Source organism: Polyodon spathula, chromosome 3 (genome assembly GCF_017654505.1).
Source record: "Polyodon spathula isolate WHYD16114869_AA chromosome 3, ASM1765450v1, whole genome shotgun sequence".
NCBI classification, from domain to species: domain Eukaryota; kingdom Metazoa; phylum Chordata; class Actinopteri; order Acipenseriformes; family Polyodontidae; genus Polyodon; species Polyodon spathula.
Window position 1 is genome coordinate 70,360,832 of NC_054536.1, and position 18,142 is coordinate 70,378,973.

The 18,142-nt window shown below is 35.8% G+C and overlaps 1 protein-coding gene across 3 annotated transcripts in view; it reads right to left on the reverse strand.

Annotated features, from left to right (window-relative positions):
- Positions 1 to 18,142, reverse strand: part of LOC121313364 (growth factor receptor-bound protein 10-like) — a 104,810-nt gene that overhangs the window by 77,005 nt on the left and 9,663 nt on the right. The window contains exons 2-4 of one of the 3 annotated variants that reach the window (XM_041245787.1): positions 6,695 to 6,815; positions 4,758 to 4,808; positions 2,174 to 2,264 (exon numbers count right to left, since the gene is read on the reverse strand). In XM_041245787.1, the coding sequence (XP_041101721.1) occupies positions 2,174 to 2,264; positions 4,758 to 4,808; positions 6,695 to 6,745 (193 nt within the window). In that variant the 5' untranslated portion in view covers positions 6,746 to 6,815. The remainder of the gene's footprint in view (positions 1 to 2,173; positions 2,265 to 4,757; positions 4,809 to 6,694; positions 6,816 to 18,142) is intronic. The other 2 variants (XM_041245788.1, XM_041245789.1) reach the window with 2 other exon arrangements.

Genomic DNA, 18,142 nt, shown 5'->3' on the forward strand with positions numbered 1-18,142 from the left:
CAGCAGCTTGAGAGAGCATAAGTGGCCGACTTAAGGTGTTCGATCCCAGGGAAGGAGCAGCAGAGTTGCTAGCTTCGCACAGAGCACAAGGCCGCTGAGGGACTTGCACAACTGAGTGCACAAAACTTGAAGTAAAATTACTATAACACATAATAAATCGCAAAAAAAGTGTATAATAGTAAAAATAGTAATACAAAAATGACTATAAATACAGTATAATCGTAAATCTCAAAAAACTACTCACTTCTAAATCTTTTGTAGTCATCTTTGTATTACTTTAGTATAAATACATGTTAATTTGGATTCATATGTTGTTTTTTTCTGACTATGTGAACGAAAAGACACACATTTGCCCGTTTTCCCATTGGAAATAGTGATATTTTGAAATATCACTGTCCTGGTCACAAAGCAAAGTTTGTGGGGAATAAGAGCCATTTTCTATACTTTTGAGGCATAAGCAATTAGGAAATAACACTTACTACCCAGGAACAAAAATTGGGTTATAGTGTTATAGTTCTTGAGCTGCACAGATATAGCATCTGTTTATCAATACATACAAGTATACAAGACTTGGAAAATTCAATATAATATTAAGCCAACAATGTCTGAAGAAGTAAATTTACCTAGTGGTTAGACCAAGTAGTCAATAAGATCTGTACAGATCGGTGGCATATAATGTAATTTTAAAGGTTGCAGATTTTCCGTTATACAAACTACACAAAATTAAGCTTATTGTAAAAACAGGCAAAACAAAAATATTTACACAATGAGAAAATAAATATGATCATGTATATATTTTTGGGGTTTACAAAGCCAATTATGTTTTATGGTCTAGGTCAGCCTCTTTTCCTCAAAAAGAATCCCTAGGTTTGAAATACAGTGAATTCATAGGCCCATCTTGCTTCCGTGTTTCAGGAAGAGAGACGTTAATCCAATTGGTGTTCAGTCAATATAACTGACAATGAATGCTATCTTTGTTAAAAAGGAAAAAATAAATGGGAAACCCTGATGGCATGTTGTTTCTTACTTAGAAACTCAAACAGAGAGCAAAAAGACACGTTTTCTAAAGGAAACTGCTATAAAATGAATTGCCGACATGTTTACCGTAAGTAACTTACTAGGAAAGCAAAGACTTTTCCACACACAGCACAGCAGTGGCTAAGAATTTCAATCTTAAGTGTTGGTTCAGCCTTTTTTCCCTTAAATCCTGCCAAATTATACTACATACAGTATGTCAGACAAATCCCCCCCCCCACCCAATACATGAGAGATCACAATCTGCATCTGCAAAACACATATTTCTGCTCCATTTATTTCCATGACACCACTAAGCTTTCTCATAAATTTCCAGACATTTCCATAAACTTTGTTCTTTACCTCCCATGCTGGGTCAACATTGTTGTGAAATCTCATGCTCCGATTATTATGTATACATCTTCTTCACGGCACAATTAGATTGAAAGCTTAATTATAAAATGCCACCCTGTGTCTCTACAAAATAAAAATTATTTCAGCTGTTTTAATTTTTACTGTGGAAGACCTCTGAATATATCCCAATTTGAGCATAATGAGGATGTTTAAAGCTCTTTGCCTCCCCTGTCCCCCCCTTGAGATATTCATTTCAGTTACAGTATTTCAACAAACGCATTGCAAAACTACCGTTCAGGCAGTTTTATTCCAGTCCTACATGGAGGCAAAGTCTGTAAAATAGCACATTTATGCCAAAAAAAACCCCAAAAAACCCAAACACAATTAATTGATGTATTTATTTTATCGGAGCCTGTTCCATCAAGACTCAGGTTTGCTTTTTCATGTTACAAATGTTGCTAGGAGACTACTATAACAAACAGCCCATCCTGCTTTATTTCATACTATGTCATGTAGTCATATGTACAGGTCAGAATATCGGAATTCAACTGACACAACCGACTATTTAAAACAATACTATAATGTAATTATAAATGCAAATTATATCAGAAGTAAAAAAATATCTGTATAGTCTGCAGTAAACCCCTCAAATCATATACTGTAAATGGAGCAATTACATTATTCTATACCAGGAACTTAAAATAAATTACCCATTGTTGTGTGTCTCGTGTAACCAGAAATCACACACCACCATCATTATTATTTCTCAGCTTTACCAAATATATTTATAAAATATAGGGTTTACCTTGATTAGAAGAATTCCCATGGGAGGACGGCTGGAACCCTTGACCAATCATATCTTCTGGCCTGTGAGCTGAAGCCCGGTCTACATTGTCCTACAGAAACAAAAGGCAGCAGGAAAAAAAAGGCAATGTTAATAAAAGCACAACTTCATAGTCTACAGCGAGGATAATACAGTACGTCTGCTTAAGACTGCTTCAACAGTACAGAGCATCAGAAACCATTTTCATTGTTATGCTTTCATGATAAATTGCTGAAACAAATGTCAATTTAAAAAGGAGGGCTGAAGGCAATTGTCTTTTGAAAGTGACGCTGCAGCTGTAGATACGAAAACAATTGGATTAATTATTAAATACAGTGCTAATGATTTGTATTTATTTATTTAAGGAAAAAAGGGGGGTGGACCGACACAAAGTTTTTTTTTTTTTTTTACGGTCAGTTGTTTATTATGTTTAAAATAAACACATTCTGCTGTAGGGGGTTTCTCTCATTTGTTTAGAACACAGTTTTACTTTGTGTAATATGGCTCTAATGCAGTTACATATCCAGCTTATTTAAAATAAAACATGAGCAGTACACCCATCACGACTCAAACTTTTAAAACAAGCTCCAAATCAGAAGAAGCCATTTATCAAAAAAAAAAAAACAGTTTCCCTTTCATCCCCTTTCCCCATCCATATCCCACCGATACCCAAACACTGGATTGTCCTGGACAACTTTGATCAAAATGCAGTTTTTGGTTTACTTTAAAGCTCTGGTTAGACAAGCAAAATGAGATCACTCAAATATAATTACTACTAACGGAGCTGTCTGCAAAGGGTCTGGGTTCAATCACTTCTAATGGGTTTTAGCAGAGGCCAGATAAGAGACAGTGGTGTACATCAAGAATGGACACGGTGGGGTGGGGCTGAAGAATCATTCAGACAGAAAAGAATTTGACAAACACAGGGGCATCCCACAGTTATACTTTCTGAAATCAGCCAATTCTTTTTTAAAACAGAGTAGTTGTTTCATGCATGGGGCACTGTGTACATGCCTAGGTAACTGTCATGTCCTAATTTCTCCCATGAACACCAGGGGGTCAAATGTTTTGAGGGCGTGCACACTCATCAGCACATAAAAGAATAGTTCATAAAACTTCTGATCTTTGTCCTCTGTCTTGGGCAAACAAAAGAAAGTACGACATCAATTTAATTGTAATGTGACCTGCAAACAGCAGACATTCCATTCACCACATACTTGCAAACATTTAAATTTATAATATTATTTTTTACTGGAATAAAAAAAAAAAAAAGCTTGTAAATAATGTTGCCTTAGTGGATTTTTTTTGCACCAACAAAGACGAATAATGACACTGTACTGTGATTGTTCAATATTATTTGAACATAATGTTGAAATATGACAAGAAACAATCTTCAATCCTTTAATTGTCGTGAGGGTAAAATACTCAAGTTGATTGTGTTTGTTCAGCAATGGATTCACAAGCATTCTCTTGTTCTGCTGATCTTTATAACCTGCTGTATCTACTGCATACAGGCAGGGATATGCTATAATTATACAGAGCAGCTTTTCAACAAATAACTGGTCACTGATTTTTAGCATGCCATCACCAAGCAACAAGGTCAAAGTTCAGTTGATTTCAACTCTTAGCAAATACCAGCAACTGTCATTTCAGCAGGGAAATTGTCGGGTGACACTATAAACTGCATGGGTGCGTGACTGCTCTAGCGATGAACAAACGATGGAGTATAACCCGGCCTTTTAGCATGGTATTAGCAACATGAATTGGAACAGTCTGCCATGAAAATATAGGAGTGCATGGTTTCTATGGAAAAATACTAGTCTCACTTTCTCATGGTATTTTGGTAGTTTCAATAATTTGGGTTTTCATGTAGTTTTTCTTTTAGGTAGAGAAATTCTCCTTCCAAATGCAATAATAAAATACAGTAGTGTGTATATATATAACATTTTCATTTATCCACACCTCCTACCCCACAACTTCAAGTGAAAAAAATATTTTAGAAATTTGTAGAAAATTAATTAAAAATAAAAACTGAAATGGCTTGGTTGGGTAATGTTCCTTTGCAAAGCTCAAAGAGCTGGACATAGTCCCAGTTCCACAACTAACTAGTTATATAAAAGGGCCAATTCTGTCTTATTTTACAATATATTATATATATATCCCATTCCAATATATACATTATATATATATATATATATATATATATATATATATATATATATAATATATATATATATATATATATATATATATATATATATATATATATATATATATATATATATATATATATATATATATATATATATATATATATATATATATATATACACACACATATATATATATATATAATATATATATATATATATATACATATACACATATACACACAATATGGGTATATTATATAGTATACTGTAGTATATATAATAACCATAGTTAGATATATATATATATATTATTGGACACACTGTGTTTGATCAGTAGGCTGGCTAGGAGGCTCTGGTAAGTTCTGTTTAAAAAGGACATAGGGGTTATATAAAAAAAAAAAAGAAGTGCTAACCTTTTGACCAAGTAAACCACATTCCCTTTGGGAAGCCACATCATTGGAAGCCTGCACACAATGATGGAATGAGTAACACTTTGACTGCATATATATTCATTACAAACATATTATACACATACATACAGAATAAGTTTTCCTACAGAACCTAGCTTCAACAGACAAACGAGAACAAAATCTAGCATTTTATGCTAATGATATAAAATTATCCAGTCAAAAAGTTTTGTACAGTACATTTACTAAATACTGGTAGTAGGCCTACATCTACAATAGGATAACTTACTCGCCTACATTTCCCACTACATAACTTTCTTACAATACTAATATCTAAATCCAAATTCTGCAGGAACAGTGCAAGGGTCTCGCCAGTAGAATGTTTTGTTCTTGTTACAGTATACCAGTAGTTCATACGCAGTCAAAATATTTCTCAGTAGATGCTAATACACTTTTTAACTTTCTGGAACTTGGTTCTGTAAGTTTTGCAGCAGACTGATGTTACACTCCGTATTAGTTTTTTTGAATAAATGCGTGGAACCAGTAGGTTAGCTTTATTTATTTATTATTTATTTTAATTTATTCAATTAACTTTTATTTTTTTTTAATTGTTTTCATTGTTCTAAAAACAAATCTTGGTCAATAAATTAGGTTTAAGAGATTTTACTTCAACTCTATAGGTAGTCAGTCGTTCAAATCTGGTACAGTTGGTAGCCCACAGCAATAATACCAGAAGCCACTGCCACAAATTCCCAGCTATGCTAATTCAATACATTTTGGGACACAAGCGTGACTCTTTGTCCTTGGGAGCTACCCAGGATATATGCTACTTAAGAGTAGTACATAGTGTATTGCATCTTACTGCTAAGGGACAGAAAAGTCTGCATTTAAAGCAATCGGCTATCCGATGACCAAAACACAAAGATGACAAAAAAGTGTACTATCAAGCACTATTGTGTTATGTGTCAAATGGCAAGAATTTGAAACTTTGAAAAAATGGTTTCAATAATAAAAATAAAAACACACTGAATGACTGTATGCTTATGTTTTACTATTTAGTCAGATAAGCTTGCCAGGGCTACTTCCAGCAGATCTCAGTTATTAATACAGAATGACTTTAGTTACAGTAGAAAGTTGTGCAAGGTTACGTCAAACAGGATCTGCACTGCTGAAGTCCCCTGACAAAAGGGATGACTTTCAGACATGTGTCCATGCAAAAAAACAAGTTTTTTGTCAATTTGAGCGGCTTTTTTATTGTGAAGAAGATTTTACCACCCTTTATACGATGCGAGGAACATGTATGCTAAACCCTGCCAATGTGTGTGGGAACAGTAAGCACCACTTTAAATCCAAGCTTTAGCTCAGCATGCACGTTTTTTCTTAAACAGTTCAATTAAAACAAATGTTGGATTTTAATACACTGGATTACCATTACCATATGTTAACTTTTCAAAGCTGAAGGAGGAAGAGGTGAACATTTTTTTCTAAAACAAGTGGAAAAAATCTAGTCAAGACAGTAGTTTGCAAAGCTCAGGAGTTGGATAAAGTCCGTTCCATAACTAACTAGTTATATAGAGGGTTAATTCTGTCTTATTTTACAAAAGGGTCACAGCTCCTTTTAGACCCATAAATGTGTATGATAATACCTTTTATATACCAGTATATGTATATATATAGTATAATATATATATATATATTAAAACCTCAACACCCCACACACTCGTGGGGTGGCTAGGAGGCTCTGGCAAGTTCTGTTAAAAAGAAGGACATGGGGGTTATATAAAAATGGAAGTGCTAACCTTTTCACCAAGTAAACCACTTTCACTTTGGGACGCCACATCATTGGATGCCTGCACACAATGATGGTATGAGTAAACTTGCCTCTTTTAAAGAATGAGCCAAATTATATTACATAACTTCATGAAAGAAAACACCTGTCATACCTGGTAATTTGGATGGTGTAGAAAATAGTCCGGACAGCCAGCTAAAGCCATTTTGCGTTCTCACAAATTCTTTAATAAGAAATCACATCCACTTTTTGGACACCAACCAAAAACCTGCAAACTAAAGAAAAGCAAAAATTACATTTTTGGTTTCACACAGCGTGCCTTCATGCTTGGACACAAACACCAGAAATAACAGCGTTATTGATGATCCAAAGTATATTAGTAAGTCAGTGCTTTTTTTAATGCTAACAGGAATAAAAAAAACAAAGCAAAAGTAATATTAAATACTGCAGTATTTTGTTTCACATTCTTCCATGCATTAGACAAACTCAAGACAACACTTATTGTCCAACTGATGCACCAATATGAACTGTAATTGCAACTTGCCAAAGCATCTGGCTATCCTGACCCAAACTAACAGTCAATAAGTACAACCTACTGTCATTATTAGGAATGCATTGCTATTTCATAAATAAAATAAAAACATTTGTATCTATGGTCGAGTTGTTTTTAACCACTGACACAGCTTTCCGAATGTTTAGTTACACAAAAAGTAGACTGTACTTCCACATGTGTGCACCTTATCCCAATCCCAATATCACTTTACACAGAATGCATGAGAACATCCACTGCTTACTAATGGCACTGTTTGTCAGGTCAGTCTCTACAATAAGAAAGTTTAAATACACCATGTGAAAGTTTTTAACTGTATGGAAACTTGCTTTTAAGAGCAACAATTAAATGGAGGCGCTATAGTAGGGGTGTGCCGATACATTGATTCACACAATACACCACGATATTTTTCTTGACGATACGATTATCGATATAGTAACCCATATCGTTTATTTAATTTTGAATTTTTTATGTGCATATAAACTTGATATAACAACGTTTGTGTATTAATTTGTGTGATACTATTTATTCATATGTATCCTAGCAGCCTCACATGCCAAATGTGTAGCTAAGGATGTTTCGTCAAGCACACAGGAAGCTGAGCGTAGGCGCGTTATTAATATGTTCCCTAATCATCTCATCAAGCTATGGAGGGTGACAGCGAAATTCAACCTGCTCCAGCCTGTTTAAAAGTGTGGATTCATTTTGGTTTTAGCTGCATCAAGGACTCGCCTCAAGTTCTTGATAAGACTTGAGCTGTGTGTAAAATACGCAAGGCTCGAATCAAGTATTCAGGGAACACAACCAATCTGAGTTTTCACTTAAAACAACACCATCAGATTGACAGCACACCATCTCCATCGCAGTTACACACACAGCCACAGCAAAGGAAGTGTGACCACTCGCTATGCACAACCTACAACAGAAAACTTTAGTTGTTCAAAATTATCTGCAACATCAGTGCAAGCTAAAAATATAACCCAGTCCACAGTGCATTTTATTCGCAAGGATTTGAGTCCCTGCTGTACTGTGGAAAACGAAGGGTTTCAAAAAAATGATAAATACTTTGGAGCCATGGTACACTGTTCTTACCTGTCATTATATTACTGAAACTGCTGTTCCTGACTTACACCAGTGTGTTAAACGACAGATCATACAAGAGCTTTCTAGGGCAGAGAGGGCAGCGCTCACATGCGATAGCTGGACCTTACAAGCAACAGAATCATACGTAACAATTACCTGTCACCACATATCCGCAGACTGTACACTGGTCTCGAGCGTCCTCCAGGCAAGGACTTTACTGGAAAGCCATACCAGTGAGACTATTGCAGATCTGCTAAAATCAGTTATTGAATAATGTAGCGCTGCCTACATGAACCCTGCAATAGTGACTGATAACTCTTCCAATATGGTTATTTTTTTTGATGTTTCATGCTTAATTTACTGTATCGTGATACGCATCGTATCGTGACCCTTGTATCGTGAAGAAACTGCCGATACCCAGCCCTAATCCCTTGCAAAAGGTGAAAAAAAAAAAAAAAAAAAAAATCAGGCTTTAATATATTGACAGCTTACTGAGCACTCCACTATACAGTAAGTGCCCACCTCATGTGGCTATGCATGCAAAACGATGTTACAGTTGAGTGAGGCACCACAAGATCGGGGCCAGTATCAGAGACCAATCCAACCTAAAATCTGGTACATATAGAGTTCACGCAGGATCCACTGTTAAAATTGTGTCTTTAAAAACGTCATGCTGGAATTGTATGCTATGGGCCACAGGAAAACACCTGATTTTTTCATCTTGTTCAGTTCTGAGAATTGCAGTACTTATTTTACCAGATTCCCAACACATAAATCTTTGGGGAAAAGCCTGCTTTAAAAAGGGGATAGGGGTTACAGTACAATGCCTGCTCTGAGAGAGTTCAATAAAACTACAGTGCCGAGAAAGTTTGTGAACCCCAATGATAATTATTGAAATTCCATAGTTAAGACTTGTCTACTAAAGATATCATCTCTACTAAATTTAAAGCTGAATCATGGTTATAAAAGATGTAACACATATCACCAGATCACACTGGGCATATTGTATGATACAATTACTGGATTAAACCCATCCCTCTTTCTGCTTTCAAGGAATACTGCCTTTTTTCTATTTTAAGGGGAGAGGAGCAGTAGCACCAAACTTGAAACTTCTCTATCTGCATTCATTTCACAAAAAGGAAACCTTGTTTCAAAGCACACACCATCACCAAGGCAATTCACCTACTTGCACAAAAATTAACTCAGTAAAACTGGAAAGAAATAAAACCAGCAATGAAATGCTAAAGGATTGCCTTGCAGAAAATTCTCATACCAATCCCAATGGCATATTTGTACAATCAGTGTAGATGAGAGCACCATTATTCAGTCAAGGTCATTTGTCACTTAAAATGACAGACTGATAAGACATTTAAAAGAAAGAAAGAAAAAACACCATAGTATGTTTGGTCCTTTGAAAGGACGTGTGGGGGAAAAGCGGAGGAATAAATAAACTAACATTAGTATTTATTTCATTATAGTTTTATTAAAACAATCTATAAAATGTGCTTACTAGTATTTTAAATGCTCCAGCTTGAAGGGTGCCATTTAGGTGGGAGGGCAGCAGCATTTTTCTGTCTAGATTACACAGCAACACTCTTTACTGTCCCCTTCCAAACACTATAGTAACAAAGAGAAGGCTGCAGTAGAGCGATGATGTCATGGCAATCAATCATGCAATCACCTTCAGTAACATGTTGGCGAGAGAGCACTCCTTTTGTTATTTTATCACAAAACAATACAGTAACACTTGCATTACGATTCAACAAACCACATACCCAAATACTGTGGAACGGTTCTAAAGACATCTTTCCTTTAACACAGCAGGAGAATGGTGCCCAGTGTTTGGTTATTCATAAGGGAATGTTTAGATTATAGGGGTGTGAAAAAATGCAGGTTGAATAACAATTGGTGTAAAACTTGTGGGTTTCACTGCTGCTTTACATTCTTGTTTTGTAGTACAGAGGAAAGGGAAATACGATTAAAAAGGCTAAAATGAATGGCATTCTGGCAAAAAATTGGTCAGTACTTTATTTGAAACATGATCACCTATTTGTTGCTGAGGGTGTATGCCACCGTCTGCCTCTACAGGACAGTACAGGGCAGGATGAAAGTACAGTTTTATCTTTCAGCTGATTCTCAGTTTCAAATAAACTAGCAAAATCAGATGCCGAAGCTATGGAGTTCTGCAAAAACACACCTACTGCAATACCTGCAATGAGTGTGCGCAGTCAGAAGTTTCTTTGTTCTGTATCAGTTCTGTTTTAAATTTTATTAAAAACCATCAGCATCTGGATCAGTTTCGGTTTGAGAGTAGTAAAATAACCATTGCATCCCTAGCTGCAAACATTAGTCTGATGAATGTAGCCAAAATAGTCAGCAGACACTGAAACTAAGGTATGAAAACTATGAAACTATGTGTGTATGGCAAGTATTATTCAATGTGCTAATCTCAGACATGTACATCACACACTCAATACAATGCCTTATTTAGCACAGACTAGGTCTAGAGCCTACTGTGCCTGGACAAAGCGTGGCTACTGTAACTTGCATTGGTTCCCATTCTTTAAGACCTTCATCTACCTGAACTGCCCTTCAGCCTTATGTCATATACATACATACATACATGCATACATACATGGCAGACTTGTAGTTGAGTCCTCAAACCTAAAGTCAGTTTACCTAATGTATGTTGTCCGATATCCCTCAGGAAAAATGCACAAATAAATATTATATATATATATATATATATATATATATATATATATATATATATATATATATATATATATATATATATATATATATATATATATATATATATATATATATATATATATATATAATTTCTAGCTAGATTATCTAATTGCATGCCTTTTTCAACTGGTCTGTCACTTTTTTCTTTTGGAATACTGTGCGAATGTACCTGAAGTTTATAGAGATACTTTAAGTTTGTGGATGCTGTTTTTCACTTTGATAGAAGCCAAGATCTGGACAACAGAGCCCACGTAGTGTCAGTTAGTGAGTGGCTGTTTATTTACTCTACAACCAGTTGATTGTAACAACCTAACACGCTTCCAATTTGTTATACTTACTATAGATTGGCTGCAAAAACAACAGGGCTAACCAGCAACTGGATAACGTTTTGTTGGTGGGTTTTTATTGTGCACAAGTTTTCTAGTAACTGTAATATCACTTGTGTAATAGAAATTATAAGGACTTGTCGTTAATATCGCAGTCGCGGAGCTCAAATGTTCGGGTCTGTGTAACAGAAGGTCAAATCCGAGTCTTTCACAGCTGTGAAGAGTCCCGAGTCACGAAAAAAGCGACTCAAGTCCTACAAGTCTGATGCATAGTAATTCTCCTGGAAAGGCCATACATAAATAGTTTAACCATTTTTTGTGCGAGTATTACAGTTATCATCCAGTGTGACAGACACTACCAGTAAGTGCACACAGGACACATTTTCCACACTAGTTTGTGTACCGTAAAACTTTAAATAAAACGCCCCAGTGCTTATATACAATATTTGACAGTAGCCCCGGCGCCTATTGGAGACTAACCCTTTATTATGCAAGATAAGATCACGAACATCTGCAAATACTTCAGAAGCAATCATGAAAAAGCTGCCTGCACACAACCTTACAGAAAAGACATAAGTAAATTGCAACATTCCAGCAACGTCATTAAAGGTTGTGTCAGTAGGTAATAACAGTTTGTATTGTACACCCCCAAGTATGTGTGCGTGTAGATAGATGGAGAGAGATAGATACATACACACACACACACACACACACATATCTATATATATATATATATATATATATATATATAAATATATTACACAGTGCCTTGCAAGCCCCCTGACAAATACTCTTGTATTACTGAATTACAAATGGTACATTGAAATTTCATTCCGTTTGATATTTTATTTTAAAACACTGAAACTCAAAATCAATTATTGTAAGGTGACATTGGTTTTATGTTTGGAAATATTTTTAAGAAAAATAAAAAACTGAAATATCTTGCTTGCATAAGTATTTAACCCCCACACATTAACATTTGGTAGAGCCACCTTTCACTGCAATAACAGCTTTAAGTCTTTTGGGGTAAGTATGTACCAGCTTTGCACACAGTGTCAGAGTGATTTTGGCCCATTCTTCTTGGCAGATGTTCAGGTTGATTGGACGACGCTTGTGGACCCCAATTTTCAAATAGTGCCACAGATTCTCAATGGGATTGAGATCAGGACTTTGACTGGGCCACTGTAGGACATTCACCTTTTTGTTCTTGAGCCACTCCAATGTTGCTTTGGCCTTGTGCTTGGGATCATTGTCCTGCTAAAAGGTGAATTTCCTCCCAAGCTTCAGTTTTTTAGCGGACTGAAGCAGATTCTCTTGCCGTATTTTCCTGTATTTTGCTCCATCCATTCTTCCTTCAATTGAAACAAGATGCCCAGTCCCTGCTGATGAGAAGCATCCCCACAGCATGATGCTGCCACCACCATGCTTCACTGTAGGGATGGTATGTCTTGAGGCATGGGCAGTGTTAGGTTTGCACCACACATAACCCTTTGAGTTTTGGCCAAAAAGCTCTATCTTGGTCTCATCTGACCACAAAACCTTTTCCCTTTTGCTTTCTGGCAAACTCCAGACGTGCTTTCAGATGGTACTTTTTGAGTAACTGCTTCTTTCTTGCCACCCTCCCATACAGGCCAGTGTTATGCAGAGCTCTTGATATGGTTGACTGGTGCACCATTACTCCACTCCCAGACACTGAACTCTGTAGCTCCTTCAAAGTGATTGTTGGCCTCTCTGTGGCTTCTCTCACAAGTCTCCTTCTTGTTTGAGGGCTGAGTTTTGAGGGACGACCTTTTCTTGGCAGTGCTTGGGTGGTGTGATGCAGCTTCCACTTGATTATTGATCCAACTGTGCTCACTGGGATATCCAGACACTTGGATATTATTTTGTACCCTTTCCCTAATCTATGCATTTGTATAACTATCTCTATCTTCTGCAGAATGCTCTTTGGTCTTCATTTTCCTTCAGATTCACAGCCTTACCACTCCTTCAACAGTGGGGTTTTTATGCAGAAAATGTGACAGCAACTTTAATGGTTCACAGGTGGAGGCCAATGGTAAGGTAACTGTGTCCTCGTTAGGGCAATTTCTTTCAAAATGGGAGCTTCCATAGCACAGGGGTTGAATACTTATGCAAGCAAGATATTTCAGTTTTATTTTTCTTAAAAATATTTCCCAACATAAAACCAATGTCACCTCACAATAATTGAGTTTGAGTTTAAATGTTTTAAAATAAAATACCAAACAGAACAAAATTTCAATGCACCATTTGTAATTTGGTAATATGAGAGAATTGGTCAGGGGTCTGAATACTTTTGCAAGCACTATATATATATATATATATAAAACATTTTTGCTATAAGGCAACAATAGGTGAATATATATATATTTAAGTAAAATTCCTTTGATATTAGACGTTGTTTTCACTTTTGACTATTTCATCTGAAAGACATCCGACTATGAATATATATATAATATATATATATATATATATATACACACACACATAAGTAAGAATAATATAATACGTTGATACAACCTTTTACAAAGTTTTTACTCGAATTCTTCTTGTTTAAATGCATCTTTCGAGAACAAATCTGAATATGGAAGATAATAATAATAATAATAATAATAATAATAATAATAATAATATAATAATAATAATAATAATAAAATAATGTAAAATCCACTAGACAGCCTGTAAATATCGGAACACAAGAGTGTATTAAACTAGGTTTGCAGCACAATAAAAAACAAACATGGTATTAAAATGAATAAAAGCAATAAGTATCATCGTCAATAACACATATGTGTTGTTCACCCTGAAAATGTTACATTGGTAAGCACGGACAAATTGATGCAAAATTAACAAGCAACAAATCTTCATTACAAAACCACCACATGAAATTGTTTGACTATGAAAAAAATGTAATTATCCTGCAATATCGAAAAGTTAGTTAAGACTGTTGGCCCAGAACATGCTCAAAAATGCTTCAAAACTGTTTTTAAGATTAACAATAAAATCAATACAAGTCATCACAAAATCTAAAGCAAAAGTGACTAATTTGTTTTTTATAAACATGTACACTGATAAATAAGAACGCTGGAAAAGGAGCAAAATACGAAAATTCATTGCAAGACTCAAATGCACGAAATATTGTTAATACAAAAAAAAAAACATAACACACATACAAATGTATACTATCAACCCTGTTATATCAGAAAACAAGTTTGTATTTGGTTTATTTTCAGCACGCTCAAAAAAGCTTCACAACTGGTTTTAAAATGAATAAATGTCATTAAAAAAAAAATGTATGCATTACGTGTACCTTAAAATAAATTAAAGCCTCAGGGTCTCAGGGTCTCCTCATCACTGTTGAAAAACAAGTTGGTAAGCTTGCAGCACAGCCATGTGTGTGTATTAGCTGGAACACTCAGTATGACGCACGTCATATTATTCATAACCTGGCCCATGTATTGCTTCAACTGTTTACGTAAGGGGTGCGTGTTTCACTTTTTTTTTTTTTTTTTTTTTTTTTACTTGTATATTGCATTCCCTGCCTCTGACTTTCCATGTACCCACATGGACCTCTCAGAACTACAGTTCCCATCATCCTTTAGTAAATCCATCTGTTACATATGTGAGCAGAAGAATGATGGTTGAAATGAGGAAATGTAGTTCTGAGAGGTCCATGCGAGTACATGGGAAGCCATACTATTTTCTTAAATGGTAGAAAAATGTGATACTCAATATAAAAAAAAAAAAAGACCGAACAGCATAACGTACCAGATTTGAATGGGCTCTTCCATGCTTTCTAAGCAGAAGTTGTTTACGCGTGCACACCACTTTTTATCCGCGCATCTGAAAATAACACTACACATCGGGTAGCATGGCTACTGTACATTACTACAAAGCATTTTATTTGGAAAAATTTGCAAAGGGAACCAGAACTCTACAAGACCTACACAATCCAGTCTAGAAGACTTTGGATCATGAAGCTGGAGACAGGCAGAAAACGGATCTTGATGAAACGGACCTTGATGCAACAGTGTGGCAAAGACTGCTTAAGTTGAACCAAATAAACTGATGGCAACAACAAATGATGGGGGGGCGACAACTGTAGCAATACTTTAAGCAAGCACTTGTGAATAGATTTGGGAACAAATTTAACAGGGAAAAAAAAAAATTATATATATATATATATGAAAAGGCTAAAGATTGAGCATTTCAATATTTTCTGTGAAGCAGATAACTTGTCTGTCTGTCTGTGTGTGTGTGTGTGTGTGTGTGTATGTGAGAGAACTAGAACTTTGACAAAAACTGGGGAGGTGGACAAAATGCTCCATACCACTGTATTGCAATGTTCTGAAACAAAACCTACAGTGATGATTGGAGTCTGCATGTGATTGTAACATTTTGTAGGCACTATTCCAAGAATATGTCACATGCCTTGTGCTTTCTTAGGTCACACACTCTAAACCACAAGGCATTAAACAGAAAGAAAAACTGGAATCTCCTGTAAATTGCTCCTCCAAATGTGGCTTATCCCAGTGGGATACAGTACACTAGCTGCTTCATCTTTAGTGATCTTTAATATTTAAAACAGTAAAACATAATTACAGTTTCACATGGTATCCTCAACAGTATAATCTGTCATATACTGTGTACACACGTACATGCTAAGTTCACTATAACGAACCCCCACGGGAACTGCAGAAACATTAATTACATTGGGTTGTTCACTATAATAGAGTTTGGCAAATTGCTGCATCAAAATAAAGAAACATCCTATATAAATTGAACATTAATATATAGTACTTTTCTGAAGATTACTTCACAATGATCAACATATAAAACAGTATGTTTAAAAGAAAACATTAAAGAAATGAACAAGTAAATAATGGAACAGTAATTACATGTCCTTTCTCTTAAAAAAAATATCCAGCATAGACTGCTTCATATTTTTCGTGCTTTTCTCAATGCAGTTTGCAGTCGCCTCCTCACACCCGTTGTCTGGTTGCAGTTTGTGTGAAGATGGCGGGCTGGCAACGACTGTACACATCATAAATGCGTTACACTACAATATGTTATCTTTGAATTAGCTAACCATTGTCTTTGTTTTCACAGAGGAGAATAACACATTCACTGTGTAAGTCAGTACTGATATAGTTGTACTCAGGTCGATCCTGGTTAGCGATCATTCTAATTGTGATAAACTCCATTGAAAACAAATAATAATAATAATAATAATAATAATAATAAGTTCTTGCTGTTGGAATCGATACACAGGGAACTGTTATAGTGAAGTTAGCATTTACATATAATTCCTCTGAACCAAGCCAAAACTAAACAGTTGAACAACTTCAACAATGTGGTTAGTACATGCCTTCCATAAGGGGCACATACTTCAAACTGAATGTAATCCAATAACTTGACAGGAATGTCACCCCAGCTGTGTAGAGTGAAGACAAGTATGGATTACCTCAGGAGGGATAATATGGAGCAGAAAAATAGTTTCCATACATACTGACAATCAAAATTCCAATTGTCTGCCTCTCAGTGTGTACTCGAGCTTGCTATAATGTTTTCAGCACAAAGTAACTTTACAAAAAGACTACTAGGAGTGGGAATTTCAAGTAATTTAGTGCTCAAGTGTTACATTTCAAGCACTCTAACATAATGTCAGACAATATTATTATTATTTTTAATTTAGACGTCGGCAATTATTTTTAGGTTCAGCTCACCGATACCACCCCTACGCCGACTCTGGAGGGTGAAGAACACACGCTGTCCTCCGAAGCACGTGCCGTTAGCCGCTTCTTTACACACCGCATCTTTACACACTGCAGACTCACCGTGCACCCACCCAGAGCTACAGCCGCAGAGGACAATGCAGCTGTGGGCAGCTTACAGGCAAGCCTGCAGACGCCTGTCCAGACCACAGGGGTCGCTGGTGCGCGGTGAGCCGAGGACACTAGTGTCTGTATGTGTATTTTTTTTTTTTTTTTATATATATATATATATATATATATATATATATATATATAACTTCCTTATTTTCGTGATCCTGCCTTTCAAAAGCCATCAGGGTATTTATTTAGAAAAAGCCATAAAACAGACAACCACATAACTTTCAGACACAGAGTAATTTAAATTTGAAAACCTCAAACAAACCGTATATACGTGAATAAAACATTGTAGCAACCCCTGGTCTTGAGGCTCAAAGCAGGAGATGGAGACAGGACTCTGGCGCTAACAAAACTATTTTATTAATTAAACAGGGTCCGTGTTTGGGTCAGGATCACACCACAAAAAACAATAAACCCTTCCTCCTTTCTATCCTAAAAACTCGCTCACTTTCTCCATTCCACACACACACTCACACAGGCTATGGCTCTATCAGTCCCCTTGCACACAGAGAAGACAACGGACCACTACTCATGAGGGGCGAAGAGCAAGGGTGTGTAGATGACACGGTCTGCACCCAACGGTGGCTCACACGCACACACACTACTGAAACTAGTGGTACGGTCCCACCCCAGAACAATACAGATAACGTGAATGCACAGGACCTGATGAAACAAAACTCTGCCAACCTGAACTGACCGGGTCGCTACAATATATTGAACTTACATTCATGAAGAGACATTATTAAAATGTTTAAGTACTCGAGTAACAAATTAATGCTCAAGTAATTCTAACTGGGAGTCTAGAATTTGCAATAGGGTTTGTGAAACGAGGAAGGTTTTTTAGTAATACCCTCTCCTGTGTTAAAGTACTATAAATAGAAGTAGCTACTGTACAAACTATACAAAAATATATATATATATATATATATATATATATATATATATATATATATATATATATATATATATATTTTTTAAGGCAG